Genomic DNA, 23,369 nt, shown 5'->3' on the forward strand with positions numbered 1-23,369 from the left:
ATTGATCCAGGTGTATCTCCTCAGCTGATCATCTTTCTTCCCTAGCGATTGGCCACACACCGCTGGCACGCCCTTTAAATCCTCTGTTCCCCTCAGCTGCATGCTGCTTGGTTTTTGCTAACCCACCTCCTCCCCTGCTCCGCCTTGTCGTGTATGACATGGCATGTGCTCTTGTCATGTCGCCTGGCTCTGTTCATGGGGGGAATATCTATCTCTCCCTGTCCTGCTGGGGTGAGAATTCCCTAACTGCTGCTGCCCCTTGACTCGCTGCTTTTCCATGGTGCTCATGGAAATAGGGGGGCTCCTCTGAACAGAGCCATACCGCCAAATGTAATTTTTACTTTACAATAAAGAAATTTTATTCAGAATCTTCTCTTGTGTTTCTTGACTAAAATGGTTCTGACAGAATTGATATTAAATCTTGATTTATTGCTAGTTCCAGGTGTACCAGGAATTTAACAGGGTCGTGGGGAAAAACCTGAAGCAAGAATTCTACGACTCCCTTGATCGCCATTGTCCTGCACTTGTTGATGTCATGAAGTCAAAGAGAGGGCTGAAGGGGCAGCTGCTGGATGCACTTTTGCACAAAGCACAGGTTTGTGAATTGAATTCAGTCAATTCAGTCAACATCCCCTAAACCCATCCTCCCTGGGTGTGGTTCTGGAAGGAAATGTTGTGATGGACAATATCAACAACTTGCCCCAGGCCATGTGCCTACTCTTTGGCTTGACATATGCACTTTATCTGAACTACCCAAAATGCATGGTAAACACATTCCAGTTCGTTCAGCAGGTTTTCTTGGGTTTGGGGAGGAAGGAGTTGAAGGCCTCTCCATGGATCACCACCACCATCACCAGCGAGCGTCTGGTGGCCGGGCATTTACTCATGGTGCCCGGCCGGGCCCAGCCAGAAGGAGTTACATGAGTCCCCCCTCCCATCGACCCACCACCAATGGAAGGGGCAGTAGTAGGGGTTCGGTGCTTTGTGGATCGGGCAGTGTCCGAAGGCGTGGGCCTTGGCGTTCTGATCCTCGGTTGCTGAAACTGGCTTTTGGAACTTGGAACGTTACCTCACTGGCGGGGAAGGAGCCTGAGTTGGTGCGCGAGGTTGAGAGATACCGGCTAGATATAGTCGGCCTCACCTCAACACACAGCTTGGGCTCTGGGTCCAATCTCCTTGAGAGGGGCTGGACTTTTTTCTTTTCTGGAGTTGCCCATGGTGAGAGGCGGCGGGCAGGTGTGGGCTTTCTCATAGCCCCTCCACTCGGTGCCTGTATGTTGGGGTTTTCTCCAGTGGACGAGAGCGTAGCTTCCCTACGCCTTTGGGTTGGGGAATGGGTCCTGACTGCTGTCTGTGCTTATGCACCGAACAGCAGTTCAGAGTACCCAGCCTTCTTAGAGTCCTTGGAAAGCGTGCTTGAAAGTGCTCCTCCTGGAGACTCTATTGTCCTACTGGGGGACTTTAACGCTCACGTGGGCAATGACAGTGAGACCTGGAGGGGTGTGATTGGGAGGAATGGCCTCTCTGATCTGAACCCAAGTGGTGTTCAGTTTTTGGACTTCTGTGCAAACCAGTTTGTCCATCACGAACACCATGTTTGAACACAAGGATGTCCATAAGTGCACATGGCACCAGGACACCCTAGGCCGCAGTTCAATGATTGACTTTGTAGTCGTGTCATCGGACTTGCGGCCATGTGTTTTGGACACTCGGGTAAAGAGAGGAGCTGAGCTGTCAACTGATCACCACCTGGTGGTGAGTTGGATCAGGTGGTGGGGGAAGATGCCGGTCAGACCAGGCAAGCCCAAACGTATAGTGAGGGTTTGCTGGGAACGTCTGGCAGAAGAACCTGTCAGATTGATCTTCAACTCACACCTCCGTCAGAACTTTGACCAGATATTGGGGGAGGTGGGGGACATTGACTCAGAATGGGCCATGTTCCGTTCCTCCATTGTTGAAGCGGCTGACTGTAGCTGTGGCCGTAAGGTAGTTGGTGCCTGTCGGGGCGGTAATCCTCGAACCCGGTGGTGGACACCCCAGGTGAGAGATGCCGTCAAGCTGAAGAAGGAGTCCTACCGGGCATGGTTGGCCTGTGGGACACCAGAGGCAGCTGGCAGGTATCAACAGGCCAAGCGATCTGCGGCTTCAGTCGTCGCCAAGGCAAAAACCCGTGTATGGGAGGAGTTTGGTGAGGCCTTGGAAAGTGACTTTAAGTCGGCTCTGAAAAGATTCTGGCAAACCGTCAGGTGACTCAGAAGGGGAAAGCAGTGTGCCACTAGCACTGCATATAGTGGAGATGGTGTGCTGCTGACTTCGACTGAAGACGTCATTGGGAGGTGGAAGGAATACTTTGAGGACCTTCTCAATCCCACCGACACGTTCTCCGGTGAGGAGACAGAGTCTGGGGACATGGGAATAGGCTTGTCCATTACTGAGGCCGAAGTCGCTAAGGTAGTTAAGAAGCTCCTTGGTGGCAAGGCTCCAGGGGTGGATGAGATCCACCCTGAGTTCCTCAAGGCTCTGGATGTTGTGGGGCTGTCTTGGCTGACATGCCTTTTCAACATTGCGTGGACATCGGGGGCGGTGCCACTGGATTGGCAGACTGGGGTGGTGGTGCCTCTTTTTAAAAAAGGGGACCGGAGGGTGTGTTCCAACTACAGGGGAATCACACTCCTCAGCCTCCCTGGTAAGGTCTATGCAGGGGTACTGGAGAAGAGAGTCCGGCTTATAGTTGAACTTCGGATCCAGGAAGAGCAGTGCGGGTTCCGTCCTGGTCGTGGAACACTGGACCAACTCTTCACCCTCTCCAGGATTCTGGAGGGTTCATGGGAGTTTGCCCAACCAGTCCACATGTGCTTTGTGGATCTGGAGAAGGCATTCGACTGTGTTCCCCGGGGTATTCTGTGGGAGGTGCTTCGGGAGTACGGGGTGCATGGCTCTTTGCTACGAGCCATTCAGGCCCTGTACAAACAAAGCAGGAGTTTGGTTCGGCAGTTAGTCAGACACGTTCCCAGTGAGAGTTGGACTCCGTCAGGGCTGCCCTTTGTCACTGATTCTATTCATAATTTTTATGGATAGAATTTCTAGGCGCAGTCAGGGGATGGAGGGTGTCCGGTTTGGTGACCTCAGGGTCACATCGCTGCTGTTTGCAGATGATGTGGTCCTATTGGACCACTCGGTTTGCAGCCGAGTGTGAAGCGGCCGGGATGAGAATCAGTACCTCCAAATCCGAGACCATGGTTCTCAGGCGGAAAAGGGTGGAGAGCCCTCTCTGCGTCGGGGATAGGCTCTTGCCTCAAGTGGAGGAGTTCAAGTATCTCGGGGTCTTGTTCACGAGTAATGGTACAAGGGAGCGGGAGATTGACAGGCGGATTGGTGCTGGGTCAGCAGTGATGCGGGCTCTTTACCGGTCTGTTGTGGTAAAGAAAGAGCTGAGCCATAAGGCTAGGCTCTCGATTTACCGGTCGATCTACGTTCCCACCCTCACTTATGGTCATGGGTAATGGCTTTGGGTAATGACCGAAAGAATAAGATCGCGAATACAAGCGGCCGAAATGAGTTTCCTCCGCAGGGTGTCTGGACTCTCCCTTAGAGATAGGGTGAGAAGTTCAGTCATCCGGGAGGGACTCGGATTAGAGCCGCTGCTTCTTCACATCGAGAGGAGTCAGCTGAGGTGGTTCGGGCATCTAGTTAGGATGCCTCTTGGACGCCTCCCTCGGGAGGTGTCACAGGCAAGTCCACCTGGGAGGAGACCCGGGAAAGACCCAGGACACGCTGGCGTGACTATATCGCCCAGCTGGCCTGGGAGTGCCTCGGAATCCCCCTTGGAGAGCTAGTGGAAGTGGCTGGGGAAAGGGAGGTCTGGGGCTCATTGCTTAGGATGCTGCCCCCGCGACCCGAACCCCGGAGAAGCGGAAGATAATGGATGGATGGATGGATGGATGGATGTAGTTGAAGGGAAAAGTGTTGACTTTGACTAATCAGCTGGCCATGTAAGGTCACTTCAGGTTGGTATTTTACACTTCTCACCATGTTTTCAGATAGTTTGGTGTGTAATATACTGGTCAAGATTGAGATTTGCACACATGCTACTGTTTAGTGTATTTGTCACTGCTGTGGTAGCACCCGCCACCACAGTCATTGTAGAGGTGGTGGGAGGAGGCTGCTGCCACAGTAGTGGGAAATCCTTTATTCAGTAGCATGTGTATAAATTACAATCTTAACCAGTCTATCCCATAACACAATGTACGAACATATAGTGGTAAGTGTATTTTTGTATGTGATAAGTAAAACATAAAAACCCTTTGTTATATATATATATATAATATCCCTAATGTAGAATGGCTTTCTTGTTCATCAGTTTTTACATGACTGCATTACAATAAACCTTCAAAAACCAGTCAATCTGTTTTGTTTTTTTTATTCATAGCTCTTTCAGCAATAGATGGGCTGTTATTTTGCATGTTCTAGTTTGGCAGGTTTTCCCCATTTAGTGTTGAACCCACAACTTTACCAAGAAAATGCTATGTAAATGTGGAAGTACATACAAATATATCTAGGTGCGATACTGCTGAAGACTAAAGATTCACATATTACCCCAACCCCATGTTTAGTAGTAAAATGAAGTGCATATTTAGCACTAGCAAAATTAAAAGGTTTGGGAAAAAATAACAAATAATATTAAATTATGTAAACAAACAATCAATTTCAACCTAACTAATAAGTATAGATTAGTATAACATGAGAGAATAGTTTATTGTACTGAATCAAACAACGCAGTGTACCTTAAAATGATGGTACAGTCAACCTTAACTTTTATGTTTATTCAATGGTTAAGAAATCAGTTTTTTTGAGGCAACGTGTTACCCCAAATGTCTTGGGTTCATTGAACATATTCGGATTTACAGTGTAGAATTAGTCTTGGCCTTCACTAAATCTGTTACCACAGAGCTTGTTTTGAATAACAAACAAATGAACACAATGTTCTACGATAGGCGCAGCGTCTTTCACCATTTCTCCATGTGATTGTGTGTCTGCCCTAAATTCACTGTGGTTACTCTGATAAACCACCCATTTTTAGCCACCTGACCATCTACTTCACTTATATTCACAGTAGTTACTAGGCCAAACCACCACATTTTAGCCTTATGAAATGAATATATTAGTTATTTTAATTGTTATTTTGTAAATTCTCATTCTATAGCATGTTATCTACAATTAAAACTACAAGCACCCACAACCAACCGGGATCACCTGGTAAGCAGTTCTGGACTGGCTCCTCCAGCAACCATGCAAACCCAGCTTTGCAGGAAAACTACAATTCTTACATCACTTCCTGTGAGCTACGTTTTTAACTGTCCCAAAAACAACAAACATTTTCAAAAACATTAGAGGTTCCCTATTTAAACACTAATGCAAATTAAGAAATAAGAAAAAACCTTCCTTATGTGAGGAAAATGATTTATTATCACTGCTCTCTCTCCATCACTAAACTTTCATTTTTCTCTTGTTGATGGCTCCTTTACTTCACTGTGCATTTAAATCTCTGAGCCTAACAAGTGAGCAGTTAGTGGGTGAGGAAATGTGCAGTTTCTGTACTGCAGTCTTAGTAAACTGAACACTAAATTCAGGCGTATTGTGGATGAATGTTTTACTCACATTAAGGCACATTTCATACTGCACCTGCACTTGTTTGTACATATGATCCTCAGATATGAACTGTAATGTTTAATGTATAAATCAATATAAGACTGTAATCAGATACAGAATCATCACAGACTCAAATGAGAAAAGGCTTTTCTGCTTCATTCTCTTTAAACTCAATTTCATTCTTTAAATAGCAAAGCTGTTTCCATCAGCTGGTAAACTGTTTCTGATCTGAAAAAGCAGTCGCCACGTGATATTTCCTCAGAACTATCAGACCAATCAAAACAGCTCACAGCTCTAAAACGTCCACTCAGGTCACACATGGGGCCTCTTTTACTACTGAACAGATAAGAGATCAGAACATTAGATCTCACCGTCTCTCTGTCTGAACAGCAGCAATGATCGGATTACTTTTCACTCTCTGTCTCTTTGGAACTGGTAAGTGATGTTTTGAATGGTTAATATGTTTATATCACTAACATGTTATCAAGCTGCTACATGTACAGTCGTATGTAAAGGTCTGAACACCTCCAGTCAAACTACATGTTTTGTTGATTTCCTAAATGAAAATAAGCAGCACGTTCACTACAAGAGAAAAACTTCAATGTGGCATTTTCTGCACATTTTAGTGCACAAAGGAGTTTAATATAATGGAAAGAAAACATACAAAATGTGCCATAACTTTTGCATAAGCCACATATGTTCTAATGTTTTTTACAATGTGTTAAATTAGGAAACAAACAGTAATTGTGCATTAAAATCATGTAATTTGATCAGGATCATACAAACCTTTGCATATTATTATTAATAACTGCTTTGTTATGATTTTCTCTCTCCAGTGAAATCGTCTGACATCGTTGATCTTCAAGTACAAACAGTGAGGCGGGGAGACAACACAACAATAAAATGTCATCAAAAAGCCGCCAAGCATGATTTATTAACTTGGTATCAACAGAGTTTAGGAAAGCTGCCTCAGAACATCGTGAGACAATTTGAGACTGAAGAAAACTCTCATAAAAAAGAAGTAAAACACAGATTTAGTAAGAAATTTATAAACAGCCGCTTCACTGTGGATACCAAGACGTTTGATCTCTGCATTAATGGAGTCAAAGAAGAAGATGTAGGAATATATTTCTGTGGAAAAGGAAAGACAAATATTTTAGAGTTTCTATCTGGAACCCTTTTGCTGTTTGCAGGTAACTGTGCGCACACGTTCACTGTAATTACTGTTATTGTTGTTTAGTACTGTTTACTGATATTAGCTTTATTTCTGTTCATTTGATTTTCACTTCAAAATCCAGTATTGAAAAACGGCAAATGGGTCGATTCTCGTATTTTGATTGTTATTGTCAGTCGATAAACTAGAAACAGCTTCATTTTACAGTTTCACAAACTAATAAACATTCAAATAACAAACAAACAGCAGTGGAATAAAGAGCCGATTTTACTGATACAGATTAATGATAAATAAACGGGCTGAGCGCCCCTCATGATCGCAGGAGCTCTGAAATCAGGTGGTCATGTTTAAAATATGAGGCTGGGAAAGATCGAGCATGAGTGCTGAGAAGGTCAGTCTAGATCTGGCATTATGGGAGTCTGTATAACGTTTTGTGTGTTTATTTACTTTGTTGTATTAGTAAAAAACTGCGCTGACATGCGACACGACACCCACCACGTGTGCTGCTCTGTGTTTATAGTGTTCTAATAATGTGGCGGCGTGGCCCCCAGTTTTGGGGGGAAAGTAGCTTTAGAGGCTCATTAGAGCCTGAATCAAACAAGGGGTCTGAATCAAACAAGGGAATGCAACATCTATCAGGGTTGATAACGTGGACGATTTTGATGGGGGCTTCAGCACCACCTGGCACCGCGCCTGGTTGTGTGTTTAGTTAGTTGGAGAAGGTGACCTTCAGTGCTAATGGGCTGCCCTGTATGAACCTTTTCTACAGGTGTCAATAAAGAGCGCTTCTCTAGCAGAATGACAGCCTCTCCTGAGTCTCCTTCACCGAGAGGCTGCAGTACTGCTCATTATGACTGAAAGACAGAATGTAATCTAGTGTCCATATGCCTGCATGATGCATACGCACATAGGAGGAGTTCAGCACAACACCGACAGAACACCTCTTTAACTTGAGCACGTCAACAGCTGAACTGGGGACCACAAAGCCCCCGTCGAATGGTGGGAGTTCAGGTTCTTCCCTATAGCATTCTTGTCTTATGTAGTTTGTGGAGATTAAATATACAAACACTTATACAAAAAGTAATATAATAATATAATAAAACAATAAGCCAGAACCACAGGACTGATTTCTGTGGTTTCTGAGCTTCCATACCTGCTTAGAACCTTTAATTCCACTTATAATGGGAAATTCTACATTTGGATCATGAGAATACGAGCCTTTACTCCATTGCTGTTTGTTTGTTATTTGATTTTATGATTAATTTGTGAAAATGACTGACAGTAACTGAACCAGAAATGAGAATCGACCCATTTGCTGTTTTTCAATACTGTTTTTTAAATGAAACTCAAATGAACAGAAGATACACGGATCATTTCTCTTCACCTTCTACATTTACTGATCTATTTTAAAGCTGAGAAGACTGACTATCATCCTCCACCTGAACCTGCTATCAAGAATGAAGAAGCTGTTAAACTCCAGTGTTCAGTAGAAGCAGTTACTCTGAGCTGTTCAGGAGAACACAGTGTGTACTGGATCAGACACGGATCAGGAGAATCTCATCATGATCATGAAGCTAAATCTGCTGGAAAAGGTAAATAAAGTTTCTACAAGTTAAGTTCTCAGAAAACTGTCATATGCAGTTTAAAGAGTCTTCAATCTCATATCTACCAAGACATGATCTCTAATCGCTTGTTTTCCATTCATTTGTTTCTAGACTTTTCAGATAAGAAGGCCTGGATTGTTGTCTTGGTAACGTCTAATGTGATATCTGTTATTTTGATCGCGGTTCTGAGTGGAATCTTATGTAAAAAACATCAAGAAGGTCAGTGTAAAATGTTAACAAGTGTTTTTATTTTAATATGAATGTTATTTTATACCAAATACAGTACTGTGCAAAAGTGTCAGGCACCTGGGCAAATAGTTTAAACAATTTTACAATTAAACAAAATGTCTAATTCTGAATAAGAATTAATTCAAAGAAATATTAAAACAGTAAAAAGACAGGATTTTTTAGTTCTAAATAGTAGATGATTTCTTCAAAGCTAGTTAGAAGAACAAAGTTTGGTTCCTGATTTCTCTGCAATGCCGACCGACATCATACAGGTTTGTTTAACGGCGTCACCAGTGCGCCTGATTTACAGTAATGATTTAAGAATTGGGCTGTAATAAAGAGAGTTTTGGAAATAATTAAACAAAAACACTTCTAAACATAAACTCACTACTTATACTGTTGATATTGTTTGTATTTATTCTAATATTAATGTTTTGATCTGAGAAAATAAAAGCTCACTGCGCAAACATGATTTTAAATATAATTTCTTCAGGTGCTGATAAATTTTGTACAGCGTTAAAGATGCAAATTTAAAAGTCAATATAAAATGTTGTGATTTTTCTCTAAAGGTTCTGTCAATGGTCACCAAGACAACTCAAACCATGAGGTAAAGTGTGAATGTAACATTAACACGTCTTTATTTAATACTATAAAATCTGAATATTCAGGATGTTACACTCTTATTAATTTTATGCTACTTCTATTCTGAGCTCTGCTGGTTTGTTGTTCTTGTTCTGTGTCAGGTTGAGGAAACAGACGTTTTGAACTATGCGACTGTGGAATTTGCACAGAAACCCCCTTCCAGAGCCCCCAGAGTCGAGGAGAGTCAAGATATTTATTCACAGGTTAAAGTACGATAGTCAGTATAAGTGAAGACATTTTCTGTTTTATTGCATTTAATCTTATTTTACTTTGTGGTACTTTGTGTTTCTCATTTCACTGGATCTTCTGAACAGAAGCCAGTGCAGCAAATCACACAACAAATGAACTAGACATGATGGAGAAACTAAGTCAATTATCATGTGTGTGTGTGTGTATATATATATATATATATAGAGAGAGAGAGAGAGAGAGAGAGAGAGAGAGAGAGAGATTGAGAGAGAGAGACAGATTGAGAGAGAGAGAGAGAGAGAGAGAGATTGAGAGAGAGAGAGAGAGAGAGAGAGAGAGAGAGAGACAGATTGAGAGAGAGAGACAGATTGAGAGAGAGAGAGAGAGATTGAGAGAGAGAGAGAGAGAGAGAGAGATGGTCTTTATTTTCTTTTTTACTAATTGTATTTTTGATGAAATAATAAATGACAATAAAACTGCATTCATAAAAAGACTGTTCTTAAATGGGAAAATGTTCACCACACAGACAGAAAGAGGTCAGTATGTACTATAAAAACAGTCCTACTGATCACAATAAGTTTATGTAAGAAAAACAGTAGCAAAAAGCAGAAAAAATGCAAAAATAAATCTATTCCACTGTAATGAGACACTGCAGCTACACTGAGTCTTTGTGGATAAGTTTGGTGAGTACGTGATACAATCATAACAAAGCTCAAAACACGCCACACGCTATTAGCGTAATGCTAATATTACATAGGAATGACCACTTTCTACCGTAGTGGTAGAACTTTCATGATAAATGCCACTTGGTTCACATGCGTGAACATGACTGTAATGCCGTCTTTTAGTTCTTTACTTAAGAAAAGCTCAGTTAGCTTAATGATGCCATTCATTCTGATGCTGACCTTCAGGATAGACGCACAGTCTCTCAGGGAGTTGAATATATCAGCCAGGTAAGCTAGTTTGGCCACACAGGCCAAGTTGGAAAACAGCCCTGTTGTCAGGTTTGTCCTCATCTGTAGTGCTCTTGATTTCAGAAGCTCACGGTCACCATCACTGTACTAAAAACAGACCACGTCACCATAATGTTTGGGTTTATAGCTTTTATTCATGCAGTAACTCCACTTTTATGTCCCACCATTGCTGCTGCACCGTCTGCCAGGAAGCTTCCTACAGAAAGTACTTCATAAAATTTCCTTTTCCTTGGACAGCATACCAGAACAAATAATCCCTTAAAACCCAAGTCTGATTACATAGTAATGCTTATTATTTAGTAACTATAGGGAGCTCAGTGCAAACTGGTTGAGGTATTCTTTATAGAAGTGTTTAATAAAACCTCGGGCCTGATGTTGGTCTCTGGTTATTTAAGGGGTGAACTGATTACCATAGTTTGTTGATTAATTCAGCTGAATGAAAATTACCTGCATGTACACAACCTGTCCAACAGCCATGACTAAAGTTCACCTGAAATATATTGGTTGAAGTACAGGTCATGTGCACGGTTAAGGTGGTGGAGAGGACGAGCCTAGCCCTGAGCACATGACGTGGGCTCACATTCTGGCCCAATTCAGGGCACGCCTTCGTAGCCCATGTCCTTCAAAGGCTCCGTAGACCTGCAAAGGCTGAACTGAATCTTTTGAGCAGAAGCCAGTGTAGCAAATCACACAACAAATAAACTAGACATGATGGATAAACTAATATATATACACACACACACACACACACATACACACTGCTCAAAAAAAGGGAACACTCAAATAACGCATCCTAGATCTGAATGAATGAAATATTCTCATTGAATACTTTATTCTGTACAAAGTTGAGTGTGCTGACAACAAAATCACACAAAAATCATCAATGGAAATCAAATTTATTAACCAATGGAGGCCTGGATTTGGAGTCACACACAAAATGAAAGTGGAAAAACACGACAGGCTGATCCAACTTTGATGTAATGTCCTTAAAACAAGTCAAAATGAGGCTCAGTGTTGTGTGTGGCCTCCACGTGCCTGTATGGCCTCCCTACAATGCCTGAGCATGCTCCTGATGAGGTGGCGGATGGTCTCCTGAGGGATCTCCTCCCAGACCTGGACTAAAGCATCCGCCAACTCCTGGACAGTCTGTGGTGCAACATGGCGTTGGTGGATGGAGCGAGACATGATGTCCCTGATGTGCTCAATCGGATTCAGGTCTGGGGAACGGGCGGGCCAGTCCATAGCTTCAATGCCTTCATCTTGCAGGAACTGCTGACACACTCCAGCCACATGAGGTCTAGCATTGTCCTGCATTAGGAGGAACCAAGGGCCAACCTCACCAGCATATGGTCTCACAAGGGGTCTGAGGATCTCATGTCGGTACCTAATGGCAGTCAGGCTACCACTGGCGAGCACATGGAGGGCTGTGCGGCCCTCCAAAGAAATGCCACCCCACACTATTACTGACCCACTGCCAAACCGGTCATGCTGAAGGATGTTGCAGGCAGCAGATCGCTCTCCACGGCGTCTCCAGACTCTGTCACATCTGTCACATGTGCTCAGTGTGAATCTGCTTTCATCTGTGAAGAGCACAGGGCGCCAGTGGCAAATTTGCCAATCCTGGTATTCTCTGGCAAATGCCAAGCGTCCTGCACGGTGTTGGGCTGTGAGCACAACCCCAATCTGTGGACGTCGGGCCCTCATACCATTCTCATGGAGTCTGTTTTTAACCGTTTGTGCAGACACATGCACATTTGTGGCCTGCTGGAGGTCATTTTGCAGGGCTCTGGCAGTGCTCCAACTGTTCCTCCTTGCACAAAGGCAGAGGTAGCGGTCCTGCTGCTGGGTTGTTGCCCTCCTACGGCCTCCTCCACATCTCCTGGTGTACTGGCCTGTCTCCTGGTAGTGCCTCCAGCCTCTGGACACTACGCTGACAGACACAGCAAACCTTCTTGCCACAGCTCACATTGATGTGCCATCCTGGATGAGCTGCACTACCTGAGCCACTTGTGTGGGTTGTAGAGTCCGTCTCATGCTACCACGAGTGTGAAAGCACCACCAACATTCAAAAGTGACCAAAACATCAGGCAGAAAACAGAAAGGTACTGAGAAGTGGTCTGTGGTGCCCACCTGCAGAACCACTCCTTTATTGAGTGTGTCTTGCTAATTGCCAATAACGTCCACCTGTTGTCTATTCCATTTGCACAACAGCTGTGAAATTGATTGTCAGTCAGTGTTGCTTCCTAAGTGGACAGTTTGATTTCACAGAAGTTTGATTTACTTGGAGTTATATTGTGTTGTTTAAGTGTTCCCTTTATTTTTTTGAGCAGTGTATATATATCTATCTATAGAGAGAGAGAGAGAGAAAGAGAGAGAGAGAGAGAGAGAGAGAGAGAGAGAGAGAGAGAGAGAGATAGATGTTTTGTTTTTATTTGATCTTTTACTAATTGTACATATTTTTGAAATAATGAATGACAATAAAACTGCATTCATAAAAAGACTGTTCTTAAATGGGAAAATATTCACCACACAGACAGAAAGAGGTCAGTATGTACTATAAAAACAGTCCTACTGATCACAATAAGTTTATGTAAGAAAAACAGTAGCAAAAAGCAGAAAAAAGCAAAAATAAATCTATTCCACTGTAATGAGACACTGCAGCTACACTGAGTCTCTGTTTATAAGTTTGGTGAGTACGTGATACAATCATAAAAAAGCTCAAAACATGCCACACGCTATTAGCGTAATGTTAATATTACATAGCAGAAAACAAATTGGCCAATTCATCTAGTTAAATTCATGAAAGAAATGGAGTGTCCATTCAAAAAGCTTTCAAAAAGAACAGGAGAAGGTAAGACCTGTAGTCAAGCTTAAAAGTAATACCCCCCCTCAAAGTGTATAAATCCCCTTATATGGAACATTTAAGGGGGAATTCTACCCATTTTGAAACATGACTATCTGGCCCTGATGCTGTGCCGGGACTTGTTTGTGCATCTTGTCCTCAGATCTGAACTGTAATGTTTAATGTATAAATCAATATAAGACTGTAATCAGATACAGAATCATCACAGACTCAAATGAGAAAAGGCTTTTCTGCTTCATTCTCTTTAACCTCAATTTCATTCTTTAAATAGCAAAGCTGTTTCCATCAGCTGGTAAACTGTTTCTGGTCTGAAAAAGCAGTCGCCACGTGATATTTCCTCAAAACTATCAGACCAATCAAAACAGCTCACAGCTCTAAAACGTCCACTCAGGTCACACATGGGGCCTCTTTTACTACTGAACAGATAAGAGATCAGAACATTAGATCTCACCGTCTCTCTGTCTAAACAGCAGCAATGATCGGATTACTTTTCACTCTCTGTCTCTTTGGAACTGGTAAGTGATGTTTTGAATGGTTAATATGTTTATATCACTAACATGTTATCAAGCTGCTACATGTACAGTCGTATGTAAAGGTCTGAACACCTCCAGTCAAACTACATGTTTTGTTGATTTCCTAAATGAAAATAAGCAGCAGGTTCTCTACAAGAGAAAAACTTCCATATAGAATTTTTCTGCTAATTTTAGTACATAAATTCTACTTATTTGCTGAATTTAATATATTAGTAAACAAAATAAAACATGAAATAAAAACTGTGGAATAATGTTTGCATGAGCTGCATATGTTTTCATTATGTTAAAATTTACCAAGTAAACTGTGATCATGAATTAAAATGTGTGCATTGAAAATATGTATTTTGATCAGGTGCAACAAACCTTTGCTTGATAATATAAATAACAAGTTTATTAAACGTTTTTCTCTCTCTCCAGTGAAATCGTCTGACATCACTGATCTTCAAGTACAAACAGTGAGGCGGGGAGACAACACGACAATAAAATGTCATCAAAAAGCAGCCAAAGATGATTTATTATTTTGGTACCAACAGAGTTTAGGAAAGCTGCCTCAGTACATCGTGAGACCATTTGTGAGTGAAGTAAACTCTCCTCAAGAGTCTAAAAGAAGCAATGTACAGATTCAAAAACAGCCGCTTCACTGTGGATAATAAGACATTTGATCTCAGCATTAATGGAGTCAAAGAAGAAGATATAGGAATATATTTCTGTGCAAATTTAAAATCAGGTGCTTTAGAGTTTCTATCTGGAACCCTTTTACTGTTTGCAGGTAACTGTCTGAACACATTTGCTGTAATTGCTGTTTTGTACTGTTTATTGATGTTAGCATTATTTCTCTTTATCTTCTACATTTACTGATCTATTTTAAAGATGAGAAGACTGACCATCATCCTCCACCTGAACCTGCTATCAAGAATAAAGAAGCTGTTAAACTCCAGTGTTCAGTACAAGCAGTTACTCTGAGCTGTTCAGGAGATCACAGTGTGTCCTGGATCAGACACGGATCAGGAGAATCTCATCCAGGAATCATCTACATTCATCCACACACCAGTGATGAGTGTAAGAAAAGCTCTGAGACTGATTCTCCTACACAGAGCTGCGTCTACAAACTCCCCAAGAGAAACCTCAGCCTCTCTGATGCTGGAACTCATTACTGTGCTGTGGCTGAATGTGAGCATGAAGCTGAATCTACTGAAGGAGGTAAATAAAACTTCTGCTTTTGAACAAGTGAAATGTAACTTTATATTCATTGATATCATTTAATTTTAGAATCATAGCATAACACTATGTGTTTATCTATTATCTATCTGGCTACGCAGCTATTTATTTATTTGTTTCATGGCTTTCTTTTCCATGCAGGTGACGTCTTCACTGTGTGGTGCTTCATTGTCAAAGTTGTAGTCCTTGCTTGTCTGTTTGTTACACAAACAGTGCTTCATATTTTTATTAAATTCAGCCAAAAGTAAAGACGTTTTAAGTGGAGACACTAAATATTGATTTTAACAGACACATATATTTATTGTACCTCCTAATAATGTTTTATTGTACAATTGTTATTTCCAGTATGAATGACTGGACAAAGTTTGTTTGCTTTTTTATGAGTGTTCTGAGCTTCAGTGATGTAGCTTCATTTGTCCGCTCCTGTTTCTAACAGCCAATGACTGAAGCAACGATACAAAAGAAGAAAAAGAAACTCAACATCCGTGTCTGTGGTCAATACCAAAACTTTAACTGTACAGTGAAGATGTTTTCTTCTTGTATTTTGTTTTATTTCTCATTATTTTGGTTCATGTTTGAAAATGTTTTACACAGTACAGGAACTGGGCTGTCACTGCTTTGATGAGTAGCTTAGACACTTTGTCTGTAGGTCATCTATCTAACATGTAGTACAGTGAGACGTTTCTGGGTAGATGTTAAATCTGTGCGGATTTAACTCAATTCAACTAAACAGATTTAAATGTAGCTGTCATTTAATGAAACTTCTGCAATTGTTTTTATTTTGTTTTACCTTCAGAATAAAAGTTCTAAATAGCTTCTGTTGACCTGTTTGAGGTTATTTTGTTAGGAACTCCTTAGATAATGATACTACTTTTTATTCTGTGCTGAAAAACCTATTGTTAGGTCCACATATTCCTGAGAAATGAATACAATAAGAAAAACCTAATATTATTCTGACTAAACTATGAATGTCTTGTTCCAGTGGAGATTATCACTCGTTCTTTGAAATGATTTTATACAAAGACTTCCTCCCTCATTAAATGGGCCAGTACTCTCCCTGCTCTGCATCTCTGAACTGTTAGAACTACAGACCCGTACATCACATACAATTCACAGGGGCCTATAAAACTGACTGCTAATGAAGGTTCAAATACCTCCATGCAGTCTCAGTGAGTCTCTTGTTCATCACTGTTCAGCACAAGCGTGCGAAGTCATCTTTCACCAGTTTGCCTACCACTTTACAATAAGACTATCTTTATGAATGGTTTAAAGGTAGTTTGGTAATGGCTACAAACTGGGTCATAAACTCATTAAAACACATTAATAAGTAGTTATAACACATAAATAAAAAGGGCAAGAGTGACTTGCTGCTTGCCAGATAGTGAGTACACATTCATATATAATGTTAAAAGGGAATTCCAACAATGTTCCAACATTTCTGCACATTTAAGATGAAAATAAAGACTTTGAGTGCATTTTGAAGATGCCAGCGAATGCATTTATTCAGTATTTTAAATTGCACTCTGACGTCTACATGGAAGGTATGAATCTTTGTTTGGGGTGAAAAATGCCCAGATTCATTTTTACATGCCCTTTGGTCACCTATCCCTTGGCCCTATAATGACACAGGCCGGACAATGAAGTGAATCTCTCTGTAACATTAGGCTGTTTAGTTAGGTATGCTAGTTACTAGGAGTTTGCTAGTAGCTTACATTACCGACACTGATCAGGCAGAACATTATGACCACCTCCTTGTTTCTACACTCAGTGTCCATTTTATCAGCTCCTCTTACTTTATAGCTGCACTTTGTAGTTCTACAGTTACAGACTGTAGTCCATCTGTTTCTCTGATACTTTGTTACCCCCTATTACTCTGTTCTTCAGTGGTCAGGACCCCCATGGACCCTCACAGAGCAGGTACTATTTGGGTGGTGAATCATTCTCAGCACTGCACTGACGTGGTGGTAGTGTGTTAGTGTGTGTTGTGCTGGTACGAGTGGATCAGACACAGCAGTGCTGCTGCAGTTGAGCTGTCCAGGAGTTTTCCTGCCTTCCACCCAATGAGTGTTGGGAGAGGCTCCAGCACTAAAGATCCTGGTTCCATTTAATATCAGTGCGCGAAGTGAAAGATTAGAGACCGAGGCTCTCTTTAACACCAGTTCCACACCTTAATTAGCAAAGCTGCTACCATCAGCCGTTAAACTGTTTCTGGTCTGAAATAGCACTCACCACATGACAGTACTTCCTCAGAACTATCAGACCAAACAAAATGGCCCACAGCTGTAAAACATGCATTCAGGCCACACATGGGGCCTCTTTTACTGCTGAACAGAGACGAGATCAGAACATTAGATCTCACTGTCTTTCTGTCTAAACAGCAGCAATGATCAGATGACTTTTCACTCTTAGACTTGTTGTAACTGGTAAGGTATTTGTTTAGTGGTTAACATGATTATATCACAATGTGTTACAGACCAGCTGCTTATACGATACAGGGTAAGGCAAGTCGTTTGGTATAAACAGAGTTTAGAAGTTTGGTCGGAGCATTAATGGAGTCAAAGAAGAAGATATTTCTGTGGAAAAGGAAAATCAGATGCTTTAGAGCACATGTGCCAAACTTGTGGCCCGCCGTGTCTTTGATGTGGCCCGCAAGAGATTAAAAGATCTGATTGACTGCAATCTAGTGACTTAATGCCGTCGCTTCACGGGTAACATAATCGGCATGAATTGTGGGAAATGTAGTTTAAGGTCAGTGCACGTTTTAGAGTTAGTATCGAAATAATTAATAATTAAGTCTAAAGTGTGCATTGACCATGAACTCCATGTTACCTGTGAAGCGACGGCATTAAGCCACTAGATTACAGTGTTCACTCTTCGATGTGATTTTTTTCAACAAGTGGAATTAAGAAATAGCTACAAATATTGATCCCAAAATATCCATGAAAAGAAAAATTGATGCCGATGGAAGACAAGACATGGTTTCAAGAGAGATGGGAAGGCGAATACATGTTTGTGCTTCAAGGAGAATAACCGGTATGTCTTTTGTGTTGTGAGGCAGTGGCAGTTGTCAAGGATACAATTTATGTCGGCACTTTGATCCCAAACACGGAGCTGAGTATGCCAAAGTTAGCCTTCAAGAAAAGCAACAAATTGTACAAGAATTAAAAGGCAAACTGCGATCGCAGCAGAATATGTTCACAAGAGCTACGGCCCAAATCGACGCGGCTGTGAAAGCTAGCTTTAGTGTAGCTGAAGAAATCGTCTAAGTCTTTTTCAGAGGGTGCATTTTTGAAGCAGTGTATGCTGAAGGTCTGTGAGCAGGTAAATAAATAAACCCTGTTTATTACATTTACTACTTTATATGCGTAGCTGTGTATTTAGTGTTTACACAGGTTTGTGCTTTTGCAGACAAATGTTTACTGTAATCAAACCGTCTGTCATTAAGTGTATGAATGACCTCTGTAAGGATGTGCAGCCATTTGTTTTTTGTAAAATGCCACATCTGTTACACACGTTCTTAGCAGCTCACAGCTGTTGGCTGTATTGTTATTCTGCCCTTTTCAACTGTGACAAAGTTTTGAGTTAGTTAATGTCATAACTTGTGTTTGATGATATTTTTCTTTATATCACTTGAATAGTTTGATCATTGATTGATGGAGTAATATGAGTTTCTTAATCTGACAAATTAACAGGATTTATGTTAACAGAGCAACAAGCAAACATATTTTTACATTTATGCAAATATTTCTAAGTTGAATAAGTAATAAATTCAGAGTTATTTAACATTAAGGAGCACTTATATTTATTCTACATTATATTTGGCTACATTTAGTTACATTCATACGGTCTTACAGTTACATCTGGCCCTTTGAGGGCAACCATTATGCTGATGTGGCCCTCTGTGAAGATGAGTTTGACACCCCTGCTTTAGAGTGTATATATTTGAAAGGACCGGCCGTTTTTGGTCCGTTCATGAAGAGGAACCAGAGAGTGGATCACCTGTCCTGTGGAAAGTCTCAGTTGCAGCGGGAGCGCTCGGTGCAGGAAGACAGAACGACTCTCGTAATCAATCAAAGAGTTTATTAAGTCTTCTGCACAAAGAAAGAAGGGCACTCCTTCTTTTATACAAACACGTCCTGCCCTGTTGCGTACAAGCAAACAGGGTGGACCCAAATAAGTTGTCTAACAGTCATGAAATGCTAAGCTGACACTCACGGACCACCGGAACTGCCCAAAGGAGGGGGGCTTCTGCTCTGTGTACGATAATCTTACCTACGAAAGAGAACAAATGGTTCTGGACAGAATGTTGTCCCGATAAGAGGAGCAAGTTGTTTGTGCAAACTGCCAAGGACAGTAGCTATGCTTGCTGCAAAGTCTGCTTAGAGCAGAGTTAGAGCAGAGTTAACCCTTTCATTATTGAACCCATTTCTGCTGTTTGCAGGTAACTGTGTGTACACATTTGTCATAACTGTTGTAGTTTTGTACCGTTTAGTGATGTTAGCATTGTTTCTCTTTACCTTCTACATTTACTGATCTATTTTAAAGCTGAGAAGACTGACCATCATCCTCCACCTGAATCTGCTAACAAGAATGAGGAGCCTGTTAAACTCCAGTGTTCAGTACAAGCAGTTACTTCAGTTCAGACATGGATCAGGAGAATCTCATCCAGGAATCATCTGCATTCATCCACACACCAGTGATGAGTGTAAGAAAAGCTCTGAGACTGATTCTCCTACACAGAGCTGCGTCTACAAACTCCCCAAGAGAAACCTCAGCCTCTCTGATGCTGGAATTCACTACTGTGCTGTGGCTGCATGTGAACAGTGTCACTGCTGTGGTGGTGGTTTGTTAGTGTGTGTGTGGGATAATTTCTGTTGTAATGAGAAGAGATGATGTCACTCTGACTGGACACTGAGTATGGGCTCAGGAAAACACATTCACAGTGAAAGAGGAAGCAACAACTCACTACATAAACAATAAAACCTATTATGCCTCAGAAAACGTTTCCTGTCTGTCACGATTGGCCCCTCCCAGTCTTCCATGTGTTTTTTGTTTTGGTCTAGTCCATGTGCCTTCTTTGTTTTGATTCCTTCCCAGTCCGGCCACCTTGTTTTCTGAGTTTCATCTCAGCATTAAAGAAGTCAAAGAAGAAGATATAGGAATATATTTCTGTGGAAAAGGAAAATCAGCTGCTTTAGAGTTTCTATCTGGAACCCTTTTACTGTTTGCAGGTAATTGTCTGAACACATTTGCTGTAATTATTGTTGTTTTGTACTATTTTTTATTATATTAGCATTAATTAATCTATTTTAAAGATGAGAAGACTGACCATCATCCTCCACCTGAACCTGCTATCAAGAATAAAGAAGCTGTTAAACTCGAGTGTTCAGTACAAGCAGTTACTCTGAGCTGTTCAGGAGATCACAGTGTGTACTGGATCAGACACGGATCAGGAGAATCTCATCCAGGAATCATCTACATTCATCCACACACCAGTGATGAGTGTAAGAAAAGCTCTGAGACTGATTCTCCTCCACAGAGCTGCATCTACAAACTCCCCAAGAGAAACTTCAGCCTCTCTGATGCTGGAACTCATTACTGTGCTGTGGCTGAATGTGGAGATGAAGCTGAATCTACTGGATCTACTGAAGGAGGTAAATAAAATTTCTGTAATTTCACTGAAAACTAACACATGTAGTTTAAAGACTCTTTAATCTCTTAACTAACAAACTTCAATTTATTTGTTTCTAGAATTTTCAGGAGAGCCCAGCTGGACTGTTGTTGTCTTGATAACGTCTAATACGTCTGATATCTGTTATTGTGATCGCGGTTCTGGGTGGAATCTTATGTAAGAAACAACAAGAAGGTCAGTGTTAAATGTTAATAAGTTATTTTATTTTAGTATAAATGTTATTTTATACTAAATATAGTACTGTCCAAAAGTCTTGGGCACCTGAGCAAATTGTTTAAACCATTTATCTGGGCAAAATGTCTAATTCTGAATAAAAATAGATTCAAAGAAATATTGAAACAGTAAAAAGACAGGATTTTTACTTCTAAATCGTAGTTAATTTCTTCAAAGCTGGTTAGAAGAATAAAGTTTGGTTCCTGATTTCTCTGCAATGCCGACCGACATCATACAGGTTTGTTTAACGGCGTCACCAGTGCGCCTGATTTACAGTAATGATTTAAGAATTGGGCTGCAATAAAGAGAGTTTTGGAAACAAACAGAAAACACTTCTAAACATAAACTTGTTGCTTATACTATTGATAATGTTTTTTTTATTTGTTCTAATATTAATGTTTTGATCTGAGAAAATAAAAGCTCACTGCGCAATGTGATTTTAAATATAATGTTTCAGGTGCTGATAACTTTTGTACAGCATTAAAGATGCAAATATCTCATAAATATTTAAAAGTTATTTTAAAACGTTTCTCTAAAGGTTCTGTCAGTGGTCACCAAGACAACTCAAAACATGAGGTAAAGTGCGAATGTAACATTAACACGTCTTTATTTAATATAAAATCAGAATATTCAGGATGTTACACTGTACAAAATTAACAGGATGTTAATTTTATGCTACTTCTATTCTGAGCTCTGCTGGTTTGTTGTTCTTGTTCTGTGTCAGGTTGAGGATACAGATGCCCTGAATTATGCGACTGTGAAATTTGCTAAGAAACCTCCTTCCAGAGCCCCCAGAGTCACGGAGAGTCAAGATATTTATTCACAGGTTAAAGTACGATAGTCAGTGTAACTAAGACATCTCAGTTTTTCTTTTCTCTTTTACTGATTGTAGATATTATTGATAAAAACAAGACAATAAAATTGCATTAATAAAATGTTAAGGCCAATATGAATGTACAATAAATCACATTGATCAAAAACTTACTTTTTAAGTAATACAGTAGCAAGAGGTAGAATATTATAAAATTGCCTCAGTCATCCTCAAGTGCAGGAGTAATTAATCTACCCACTAAGAGCCGGTGCGACGAGAGAACAGTGTTAATATGAAGCCCTGTTTGCTCCACTTAACAGCAAGTATGTGGATATGCCATTAAAAAGTGTGAAAACAATCTATAGAGCCTCATGGCTTTATCATAAACGTATCCATTACACTAAATGTTGTTCTCCCAGGCAGCTTTTTTACACAAATTTCATTTTCCATGAATAGCCTAATAGCCTACAATTAATCCCAGATTTATTACACAGTAAGGTTTATTATTCAGTAACTACATGGACCTCAGTGCAGACTGGTTGGGCTATTCTCAGGTTATACAAGTGTTTAATAAAGGGTTTAATTGAGTAGCACTGTCTGTTCATTCATCCAGCTGAATAAAAAATTGTCTATATGTACACAACCTGTCCCACAGCCATGACTGAAGATCAGCTGAAAGATCCTTACTTGCACACAAGCTGTGCACAGTGAGAGGAGGAGCACACGTCATGTGATGTTCATGGGCTGGGCAGCGGAGAAGAGGACCCGAGCACTGAGCACATGATGTGCGCTCCTCTTCTGATCACACACAGCTGTCTTTAATTGGCTCTCTCTCTCCTGCAAAGAGAAGTAGAGAATTGGGGATGCTGACCTGCATGGCACATGCCAGAAGAAAGAGAGCAAGAGACTAAGAGAAAGAGAAAGGGGCTACCTAAAGAAAGCCTGAGCAAACCATTTGGTTTTGTTTGGTGTTTGTTTGTATGATAAGGCACTGTGGTAGAATCATGCTGGTGTTTGTGTGTATGTCTCTGCGCTCTTGTCATGTTTCGTTGTGTGTGTCTGCTCCTCCCCTGGCTGCGGTTACATCAGTGAAGGATGCAGGAAATGCCCATTTCTGGCCAGGTCCTGTGACAGGGAGCTCAGTGAGACATGCCAGAGCTCCAATGCAAGTGGCATTAGCTTTGCTTCGTTTGTTTCATTTTCATTTAAATCCCATATGTCAAACACAAGGCCTGCGGACCAGATCAGGTGCGATACACAACCTTCTCAAGCCTGCAGAATTATTTTAACATTCTATTAATATTAGCCTGAGCTGAACTACAGTCCCCAGCATGCACTGCAACGTTATGTGCACTCTGCCTCTCCCACCCCAAAACAATCTATGGGACAGTGGTTACACCTCAATTCTATACAATTCCATACGTCATATTATCAAATGCACAAGCTGCATTTCAGCTCTGGAGCTAAGTTAGTATGGCTGGTGCCCTAACGTGAGGTACTGTAGTGGCAGATGAACTTACACTGGCCCAGACGTCTGCTGCTGCTGTGTTTTCCCAGAGGACTTGGGGGATGGTAAGCC

The 23,369-nt window shown here is 41.2% G+C and overlaps 1 protein-coding gene, 1 long non-coding RNA gene and 1 pseudogene across 2 annotated transcripts; all 3 read left to right on the forward strand.

The window, feature by feature from the left end:
- The first annotated feature begins 8,564 nt into the window (after positions 1-8,564).
- LOC108436122 lies at positions 8,565-9,627 on the forward strand. The gene is made up of 3 exons (XR_001858496.1): positions 8,565-8,646; positions 9,225-9,262; positions 9,399-9,627. It is a non-coding gene; the product is annotated as an uncharacterized LOC108436122 (long non-coding RNA).
- Positions 9,628-13,749: 4,122 nt separating this feature from the next.
- On the forward strand, positions 13,750-15,064 carry LOC119264852. Its single transcript, XM_037543882.1, has 4 exons — positions 13,750-13,838; positions 14,274-14,432; positions 14,464-14,625; positions 14,727-15,064. Exons 1-4 carry the CDS (start codon positions 13,799-13,801, stop codon positions 15,062-15,064), a joined length of 699 nt encoding a protein of 232 aa, XP_037399779.1. The 5' UTR covers positions 13,750-13,798.
- A 2,732-nt stretch (positions 15,065-17,796) lies between these two features.
- LOC119264868 lies at positions 17,797-21,708 on the forward strand (annotated as a pseudogene).
- The last annotated feature ends 1,661 nt before the right edge of the window (positions 21,709-23,369 follow it).

The sequence above is a fragment of the Pygocentrus nattereri genome, chromosome 2 (genome assembly GCF_015220715.1).
Source record: "Pygocentrus nattereri isolate fPygNat1 chromosome 2, fPygNat1.pri, whole genome shotgun sequence".
Lineage (NCBI taxonomy): Eukaryota > Metazoa > Chordata > Actinopteri > Characiformes > Serrasalmidae > Pygocentrus > Pygocentrus nattereri.

Bases quoted from the DNA above. Each gene is read 5' to 3' on its own strand.
- LOC119264852 (XM_037543882.1), top strand. From the start codon at position 13,799: ATGATCGGATTACTTTTCACTCTCTGTCTCTTTGGAACTG. The intron at 14,433-14,463 runs GTGAAGTAAACT...AGAGTCTAAAAG, and splicing joins CATCGTGAGACCATTTGTGA to AAGCAATGTACAGATTCAAA. The intron at 14,626-14,726 runs GTAACTGTCTGA...TCTATTTTAAAG, and splicing joins AACCCTTTTACTGTTTGCAG to ATGAGAAGACTGACCATCAT.